Below are 10,488 nucleotides of genomic sequence, written 5' to 3'. Positions count from 1 at the left end.
ACAAATGGCATTTCACCTTGCAAAAGAATCAACCCCTAACAATTGTCCATTTAATGATGATAAAGGCATGGTCATATTGGAGGCAGTGCTTAGAGAGCTATGGTTGGTGATTAAAGACTCCAAAGAAGCTGGCAACATGAACAGCATTTACTGCAAATGATGAGAATGTTCAGGATTTCTTTGACAAATTAGCAACAACAATGAGTAAACTGAATATTTGTAATAAGCCCAATTTTTAATTATGATGAAAGTGGAATGACATTTGTAGTGAAACCTTCCAAAATAGTAACATTGAGTTGTAAAAAGAGAGTCTACAGTATACGTTTTCAGAGAGGATGTCATACAAACTGTTTTAGGTTGTTGTAGTACTGATCTGCAGTTCCCCCTTTGATCATTTTTAAAAGAGTAAGATTAGTTGATGGATTAGGTCAAAATTCTGCTAGTATCATAATACAATTATCTAAAAATGACTGGATTAACTCTCAGCTTTTTTCAGAATGGATGCATTATTTTAAGAATAACATTTTTCCATCAAGACCAGTTTTACTTTTGATGAATTCACATGCATCTCATGTTAGCATCAAAGTTATTTAGTTGCATGAAAACCAAATCTATCTTCAGACCTTCCTAAGTCATTGCAGCCGTATCATCCAATATCTTGATGTAAGTGTCTGCAAGTTATTGAAGAACATGTGGGTTGCTGAACTAGATCATTTCAAAAGAGGCAATTCAACAAAGTTCTCCAACTTGCATTTACTTCTATACTCTGTTTAATTCTGCTTAGTGCATTGTATTCAAGCCAGAGACAATAAGAAACTGCTTTCTATGAAGAAAGATCTACCCTTTCTCTCAAGAAGCAATTTCATGTAGCTCTAGCCCATCCTGCCTCTATTCCAATGATGATGCAAAACTGTTCTTATTCTTTGTAGTTCAACAAGAAAGTTACTGATTCCAACAAAAACAAATGTTAACAACATTCTTTCCCTGCAAAAGCTTAAATCTTACTCAAACTTATAATCCACAAGGTAAATTACTCATCTCACCATCTAAAACAATTGATTATCATGGAAGACCTCAGAAATCAAGCAGTGCAGATCCAATAGTTAAGCCTTCAACATTTAGTGGAGGTTCAAGTGACATTGTGTATGGAGACTGTTTCAGTCCATACTCAAAAGACATAGCCCCAAGAAATGGTACTGATTGGATTTAGTATGGATCTTGTTATCAGTGGTACTGTAAACTTTGTGTGCAAATTTGAGAATACCCTCTGTTCATTTGTAGATGATGTGAATGTTCTTTGGGAGTGTTCTTGGATAAGGAGAATGAGTGATTTTTAATTGTGATCACAATTGATAATGTGCGCTTTTATAAAAAGTCCATGTTTAAATGTACAAATAAAGTTGTAATCACACCTAGAAACTGTATTTAGTTACAATATTACCACTTGCATACCATGATATTACTATACATGTCATGGAATTACTTAATACTGTCAAAGTAAATGTCTTGGTCTAATTACAAATAAAGTATTTACTTTAAAAATGTCATAAGTATATGCTGACAAAAGGAAACTATGAGGAACCTTTTAACAAGGTTATCTGTCAAAATTACCGTTTGGTCTTGATATAACATAACAGTTTATTTTAATTCAAAATATCATGATATTGCCACCCTTCATCCTAATGGGATACACATGAATAAATTTGTTCATAGTAATCACAATCAATAAACAATTCTTGCCTTAAAGCCTTTATTCTATGGCAATCTTTTATAAAATGTTTGAATAAAAATTCAAATTCCTCATTACAAAAAATACATAAATTATTTTTCCGAATTCTAATAAAATTATTTTATTTTTTATTTTTTACTTAACAACTAACAGACTTCAAAGTATGTGCAATTTCTTGTTGTAAATTGCACATTATATACAATTTACTGTATTTATCAGACAATTAATATATTTTTATTTTTTACTTAACAAATAACAGACTTCAAAGTATGTGCAATTTCTTGTTGTAAATTGCACATTATATACAATTTACTGTAATTAAAAAACAAAAATAAAGAACATTCTTTACGCTTTACATGGTATTCCTGTATTAATATCCATAAGAAAAGTATGAAAATAAAAATACATGTGAAGCAATAATTCAATAAACATCAATAAATTTGTAGAAATAAAAATAATAGCAATGACAAACCGTACATCAAATGTTATATAGCCTAGATGGATATTTCAAATTTCATCTCTAGTGGTCCTGATGATAATAGAATATTGGCATTAGCATTCAATATATTAAATAATTTTTTTATAGTTTATTTACTTTCACAAAATAATATTTTCTTAACAACGAATTAGATATATATTGCAGCAAAGATTAAACTATTTCAAGATTTCAAGAACTATGCATTTAAAATATAAGTTATGCAATCAATTTTAAGTTACATTAAACTAATCTGCAATTCAAATGTCTATATTTGATTCCTCTTTCAACTACACATTACTTTATTACATTGAGAACTTTTCAAATTTATCATTTTATTATTTCTCTTAATTACAGTAAAGTTGCTTATTTCAAAATTACTATTTTAAATCTATTGTTTCCATAAAACCGCATTGTGGTTCGTACAGTTTACGTCCAATTCATAAAAATCAGTATCACTTCACTTACATTAATTAAATCAAATCATAATATTTTTGATGTGTTGCTATATTATCTTTTTCCAAATAAAACAAAATAAAAAAAGTTTATCACTTACCACACGACATAATTCCTGTACATCATGCTGCATAAATGAATCTAATGTCTCCCAACTGTAAAATAAAAATCATTAACAGTCAGAAGTTGGAACAATGACAACTGCTTGTGTAGAAGTAAAGTCATTACATTTGCAAAACAACAGTATTGTTTGTACTGTACATAGGAATATTCAAATTAGTGGCAATTCAACACAGCCATTTTAAGGTAACTACATATTCTACTTACAACTTAAAGTCTGTTTCAAAATACTTTTGATTTTTTATCAAGTTTTGTGACCCATCTGACTTATTTTGAAAATAAAATAAATCTCTTATCTATTCAGATCAAAGTAGAAATGAGAAAACAGTTCCAACAACAACCTGAAGATTTTTATTGCAATAATTTTGAATAACTTATAACACTATAATAAAAATGTATCCAAATGAAGGAAACTTTAATAGTGGGGATATTACATCAGGTATGAAAAATATTCAGAAAATAATATCTTTAATAAATTAACTGTACAGGTAGCCCACGGTTTACACCGCAATTCCGTTCCTATAAAAGCTGGTGCAAATTGAATCAGCGTAAAATGAACCCATATTTACAGTGAAGTATAGGGTTAGGTTCTACATAAGAAAAAAATAATTTTGTTTATTAATACAATATAATACAAAATACATATAAATTTAATTTTTAAAATGTATTTTATCATAAAATAAAGCGAAATGTTTTTATTAAAAAATTTTAGTTTTGGATTGCTTAATTTTTCATAAAAAAAAGTATCTATTTTTAATTGTTTACATTTCTATTTTCTTTCATTAAGAATTTTGGAATATGGTCAAATGGATGTGATGATGCTCCTTTTTACATTTGCACTTCACTCCCAATCATTGTTTAACTCACAAAGTTCACCCGCCAAGCTTTCCATAATTAAAAGGATACGCTTTAGATCAGCCATTTTCATAACTCTTGGAATTTCTTCATCGTTCTTCTGTAGCTCTATGTTGGGTCCACAGCTCATTCAAATCTAACAGTTCGTAGAACATTCTCTATTGGTCTAGATCTGACCAATCCCAACGAACCACGATGCTGCCATGACACATGGTGTCGTAGTGGACTCATGTCTTGCTAGGATTCGTCATATCTGGACAAAATCTAGTCAAATCTAGCATAGAGAAAATTGGGGAATTACACAACAAATTGCACAGTGGTGTTATTGTGAATCGGCATAAATTGAACTGGCGTAAACTGAGGGCTACTTGTATACGAGAAACTTAACATCTACTTCTAGTACCAAATTACTTAGTTTCTAATTATGAATTATAGCATAATAATAGCCCGATTAATTATGGTGTGTGTTTGGATTAGTATCAATACATTGAGTCTCAAGATGTTGATACTTAATCTAAGCATTTTAATTTCTCTCTTCAAAAACACAGAAAATGAATGATATATATCAAGTTTATCACTAGAATAATAAAATAGCCAGAAATTTCAATCTAATTTTAATTCTAAAAAATGACATATGTAAACATTAAAGAAAATAATAATAATTGTTTACTAAACTTTAATCATTCACACAATTATTAATTTACTAGAATTCAACTAATTTTAATGAATTAGTTTTATTTAATATTGTAAACTACAGAATCATAGAGTAAATAATTTATTGTCAATGGTGTCTGATAAATTATCCAGATATTGGAAAATACATTAGAATTCATGGAGTGGCTGGTAAAAAGTTCCAGACTTGCCTATCTGAAATTTTATTTCTGAACTTACTTAAAATCATGAATCCTGAAACATATCTATTGTACTTGGAGAAATGCATCATTAAAACTAATAAATGCATTACTGAATTCCAATTATTAGGAAAATGAGTGGAAACTCATACATTGGGTATATCAAACAAACATATTCTTCAAAATAATTATTATTTATATATAAATAGTTTACAATATACACAAAAATATAAATATTTAAATTCTTAGAATATTCACAATCCAATTGCCCAAGAAGTAATAAAATATTATCTAAGTTTCACATTTTTTTGTGAATGTAGTGAAGCAAAAAGAGATTATTCAAAAGACTGACATGTATATATTATCAAATTGCTCCAATGAAAGTACTATGTATGAGATCTTCGATAGAGCAAAAATAAATACTATTTTTAAGCTATATAATTATGCGAAGCAATTTTTAAAAAATGGAAAAAATTCTTAAAGGTAGAGATATTTATAATTTGTATAATGTGTGAGATTTTTATGTTTATATTTAAAAGTATAAATTATTAGAGTTAAAATAGAAATAGAAAAGTTATTCTTAAATGAAGGAAAAGTAAATTGTTCAATTGTAAGATTAATGTGTAACATATAATGATTTGTAATACATGGTAAATAACTATGTATAAAGTCAGTTTGTAATGATGATTTATAAACCTAATACTGTGTTAATTAACAATTAGTGATAACAAATTATGCCCTATGTAACAGACAGAAGCCTTTTACAACTAATAAAGTTTGAAAAAAAATTTTAATGTTTTGGGTGCTGTAATAATTCTAAAATATTAAATATAAAAATTTGTTTAATGTTAAGGATTCCTACTCAAATTTTTGTTTAAATTCCATCATAACTTTCCCTAACCAACTTTGTACAAATTCCCTGATCTTCATGTCCCTTACAGTATGACACATTGACAAAATAAAACATTTGACTTATCATGCACATGAGCTATTGCTTCTCTAATTTTTTAGTTAGTTATTTTTTCTAATTAACAGTCATATATTTTTTATAATTGCTGAATTATTAAAATAAAAATAAAATGCTTTATTAAATTAAATTGCTTTATAATTATATTTTCAAATGGCTTTGAAAAAAAAGAAGCTATTATTTATTTATTATTCATTAACAAATCCTATATAATCCATGTCCAAATATATATATTTGTTAGATTTATCTCATAACAAATCTTCTGAAATTTATATTATTAATAAACTGAAATAAAAAAAATCAAAAATTGCTTTGTTATGCAATCAAAAATTATTAAAATGAAAAATGATAAATAATTTTAATTTATATGGTATTATCATTTTTTTTATTTTTAAATTTTTGGATCCTGAAAATATTCTGCACCCCTTTTTGTAAGTTGTATTGCACCACATTACTTCTTGCTGCCTGTAGAGAGCTATAGTTGGTCAAGCATACTGTCAGAAAAAAAAAAACTAAGCAACAAGACATCCAAGGAGGCAAATTTTCTAACTTTCCATGACTCTTTCTGAACACTAATGAAAATCCCTGATTTTTCCACACTTTCCAGCTGCATAAGAACCCTGTATATTATTGTGAAGGACGGCAAATAAAGTTAAAAATAAAGTTGAATGATTTTAAACAGCAGAATACGTTAGGTCAAAAATTTATAATTATATTTGAGCAATTTTTACAAGGAAACATTTAAAGAGATTTTTCTGTTGTATTATTCCATTCATTTGTTCTTTTGAAAGTTCATAACGTTTATTTATTTACAGTTCACATCAACAAACTGCCTAAGTATCAGATACTATTTTAAGTATATAATATATTACACTGAAAAACTAAATATCAAATTTTCCAATCAGTTCATTAAGAATTCATATAATATATCTAAACTGGTTACCTACCCAAAAGATTTTGTGAGTTTCTTTGTACCAACTGGCTTATCAGAAAACTGTAATTCATAAAATACTCTTTGTAAAGCCAACGCTACACTCCTTGAAGAGTCATCACTCTCTGTAGGCATTTGATAGACAGCCTATGAGTAATTGGTTATTATTAAAATATTGTTGTTATATTGTAATTTTATAAGATTAGAAAACAAACCTGATCTCATAAAGTAAAACATTTTTAATTTAATAAAAATACAGAATAAACTTGTTATAATAATAAATTGTTTTACTAAATAATAATAATAATAATCAGTTATAATTAAGAATGTAAAGAAGATAAATTTTATTAAAATTTAATAAATATTTTATATTGATGAAGATGTAATTACAAAATGATAAAAATGTGCTAACTCACATCACAGATTGTTTTTATAATTTTGTAATTTTGAATGTTTTTTTGTCAATACATAAATATTTAGAAAAACATTAATCTAAATTCTTACAATAGTTACAATGGTAACACAATTTTTTTTAATAATATGCAAGCTGCAATTTGATAATTACATAATAAAATACACCACTATTTTATAAAATCCATTTCAAAAAGATCACTAATATTATGCTAATTTTATTTGAGAAATGTTCTTATTTAATTCTTACTTTTGTTCTTTTAATAAACTTTAACATTATTTTTCATATAAAGTTATCAGAAAAATAAATTTACTACTTCACTAAAATATTAGTAAATATACATTATAATTGTGGACTCAATGAAAAATTATCATTTTTTAACGTATATATATACTATAAATTTTAAAACAATTTTTTTTAAAGTGGGTGAATTTATTTAAAATTATAAATAATAAAGTATTTAATTTATTTAGAATAATTATTGCAATTAAATTTTTATCAGTCATTCCTCCTTTGCTTCAAGATTTGTAACAGTGGTGTATAATTCTTTCCAGTTTCCATTAATGACGCAGTCTATTCAATTAAAAATTTTAATGTCATCTAATAAAGTTAAAATCAAGTTTATGAAAAAGCTTTGCATGCAAAACATTTCATAAAACAATGATTTTTCTATATTTAAGTGTTTTGTTATTTAAATCAATTTCATTTTATTCTGTACTCATTTTTGTTGTACTCATGTACTCATTTATTTTGTATTCATCAATATACAATATTACTGCAATCAAACTGTTATTGAAAGTAATATAAATATAAAGCATATCATAACTGAAACAAAAATAGAAAGAGTTCAAAGGAAAAAATTTAAAAATTCAAAACCACTATGCAAAATAAATAAATACACACACATGCATACAGTAATCCCCCGATTCAGGTGAATTCACTTTGACATAGTCGAAAAATTTTAAATAATCAACTAGATATTTTTACACTATGCATAAATTTGAAATTTTTCGAGGTTAAATGCATTAAATAAATTAACCATACATACATTGTATTTATACTAACATACACAGTAGAAATTATACAAATTTGGGAGTTTCCTATATTATTACTTACAATTGTGTAGCAGAGCTGCCAGACTGAGCAAAAAATTCATTGATTGGACTACTTTTGATGGTGTTTTTGGCAACATGCACGAAAGAAATCGACCGTACACGAGGTGTTTAGCCAGCAGAAAAAAGGGTAAGGAAAAGAGAAGGGGAAGAAGGAGGGAGAGGAGATAGACAGTAGAGAAAGGTAATATCCCCCTGAACAGCATATATATGGCTACAGTACCCTTTATGTTTGATGTTGGCATGCAGTTTTTAGGCTACAAGACCAAAGTCCCCTGAAGGGTCTAAAAGAAAACCTGAATGTAGTGAACACCAATAATTGAGTGCAGCCACGAATAACTAAGTGTAGAAGTTAGTGCCAAGTGGCTGTTAGTAGGAAGACTTATATCTACTTAATACTAATAAAACTGAACGCTATTGCAAATCTTAATACTACTTAACAGCTAGACAGACAGCACAAAAAGCAAATACAATGACAAACTAGACGAGACAAACGAGCAAGACCCAAAAATTTTATTTATTTTTAATATTAACCTACTCACTAACTAAACTAACCTACCATAATCTAGGACGAACCTAACCAGATAACTAAAGCTAACAAACACTAATCTAATTTAATTTAACCTAACCTGAAACCAAGCTAAGAGTCCCTAATCTAGATTACAACTAGGACTAACCAAATTTAGACTGAAAAAGAAGACAGAAAATAAGAATTAAAATACAAAGTTGAAAAGCAGCTATATACTGACAGTTGAAACAAAGCAAGAGAAAGCTAATTGCCATCCATGCCTCCTGGAATGAATGCTCTGGGACATGGATGTTTTGGCAACAGTCACCAATTAGATGATTTCAGTTTTTAACAGTCTCTACATACAGTCTTGCCATTTCACATATCAAGTATTTTTAATCATTATTGACACAAGAGTGGTTTCAAATAGGTAACAGTAAAGTTGTGAGTTTTAGTACAATTTATAAAAATAAATGATAAAAAAAATATATAAAAAAAAAACACTGATTTAACCCTTTACACAGATGTATATTTTAAAAACACTTTAGTTAAAACTGTTCTACCAAGTGAAAGTGAAATATTTGAGAACATGGAACAGATCCTGATTTTTAATTAATTAAGTAGCTTTCTGTGGCTCCATTTTCCAACTCTCTCTTTTATGCTGTTTTTGCAGAACCAATTACTCACATAAATGAAGAGATTACCATATGTGTATGTGCAATGATCCAATAAAAATATTTAAAATCAGATTGTTTAAAATTATATTTGATTGCATAACTAATACAAATATTTTCATATTTCCATACCTTTCTTAACTGATTAGTGAAAAAGAGTGTTTGTAGTAGAGAATTCATATAACAAGTAGCACCTTGGTTTTTTAATCCTACATAACCTGTATGCTTCTTTGAATCCCAACTAAACAAAAAAAATTAAATTAATATTTTTAAATTAAATTTTGTTTTAAGTATTCTTATATAAATAAATATTTCCATTTAATTAATTAAAACACTAAAAATTATAGAAATTGGAAAATAAAACTTAAAAATTATTTAAAATCTTTAAAACATGTAAAAAATATATTAAATTTTCTGCTTACAGTCCTATTATAATGAAAATTTTACTACAATTATATATTTAATCAATTTATATATATATATATATATATAAAACATTCTAAAGATTGTTTATTTTCATGGAAAAATGTTTTTTTACTTAAAAGAATTTCTTACCTGACACCATGAGGAGCATCTGCACATACCCAAACTTCAAGTATTATAGTATCATCTTTAATAAAACCTTTTTCTGGATCCAAAATATCCTAGATTATAAAATAAAAAACTTTTCAATATTTTATGCTTTTTCACATTAATGTGTTTCTAATAATTGCAAGTTTAAAAATTGATTTACTAATTTCCAAATAAATCTTTAACTCAAAATTTCAATGGCTTAGCAATTTTTCATTACTTTAAAACAAACTCTTACAATAACAATACATTAATTTTAGTTGTTAGTGTATAAAAATATTACTTCCTATTTTGTATGCTGTGTGATCAAATCATATCTATGCAGAATATTTAATTTTTAGCTAAGAATAATTTCTGATGTTTCAATTTTATTTTAGCAGTAGTTAATTTGCAAAAAATTTTACATAAATGATGTAAACTATTACATGAAAGTAATATAATTATAAAAAAATATTAGAAATAAATAACTATTTTTTTAATATTTCAAAATGCTTACATTCCACGCCATAAAATGACTAAATCCCCAATCATTCTCTTTACTGTAGAATAGATGTTGAATTTCTGAAAAGAAAATAGGTTAAGGAATTAAATCTCTTAAATAATAAACTTTATAATAATGAAAATATAAAATATTGAAAAAATTTTTCTTACTTCTTACAAAATTTTCTTCTGTTCCCTCTTTCTGACCAATAAGTCTTAATTCTGCTGCTGCATTACAGGACCAAGTTCTAAATAAATAAAGATATGTATTATACAGTAGNTACAAAAAAAAAAAAAAAAAGCTGAACAAGAACAACTGTGTGGCTACATCCCTGTAAATAACAAAAA

General features: G+C 26.6%; 1 protein-coding gene across 1 annotated transcript; it reads right to left on the bottom strand.

Annotated features, from left to right (window-relative positions):
• Positions 1-2,234: 2,234 nt before the first annotated feature.
• On the bottom strand, positions 2,235-10,382 carry LOC111619525 (ubiquitin carboxyl-terminal hydrolase 7-like). The gene is made up of 7 exons (XM_023361255.1): positions 10,312-10,382; positions 10,157-10,221; positions 9,646-9,734; positions 9,223-9,331; positions 6,401-6,531; positions 2,761-2,815; positions 2,235-2,258 (listed from the first exon to the last, which is right to left on the bottom strand). Exons 2-7 carry the CDS (start codon positions 10,166-10,168, stop codon positions 2,250-2,252), a joined length of 405 nt encoding a protein of 134 aa, XP_023217023.1. The 5' UTR covers positions 10,169-10,221; positions 10,312-10,382; the 3' UTR covers positions 2,235-2,249.
• Between the last annotated feature and the right edge of the window lie 106 nt (positions 10,383-10,488).

This window comes from Centruroides sculpturatus, unplaced genomic scaffold (assembly GCF_000671375.1).
Source record: "Centruroides sculpturatus isolate CEXI.00-Female unplaced genomic scaffold, Cexi_2.0 scaffold179, whole genome shotgun sequence".
Classification (NCBI taxonomy): Eukaryota; Metazoa; Arthropoda; class Arachnida; order Scorpiones; family Buthidae; genus Centruroides; species Centruroides sculpturatus.
The sequence above is the reverse complement of the archived record's forward strand: the minus strand, read 5'-3'. Positions and strand labels throughout refer to the sequence as shown.

What these genes read in the sequence shown, in the direction of transcription:
- LOC111619525 (XM_023361255.1), bottom strand. An exon ending in TCACTAATCAGTTAAGAAAG is followed by an intron (nt 6,532 to 9,222) that starts GTATGGAAATAT and finishes AATTACTCATAG; the next exon opens with GCTGTCTATCAAATGCCTAC. An exon ending in AAACTCACAAAATCTTTTGG is followed by an intron (nt 2,816 to 6,400) that starts GTAGGTAACCAG and finishes TTTATTTTACAG; the next exon opens with TTGGGAGACATTAGATTCAT.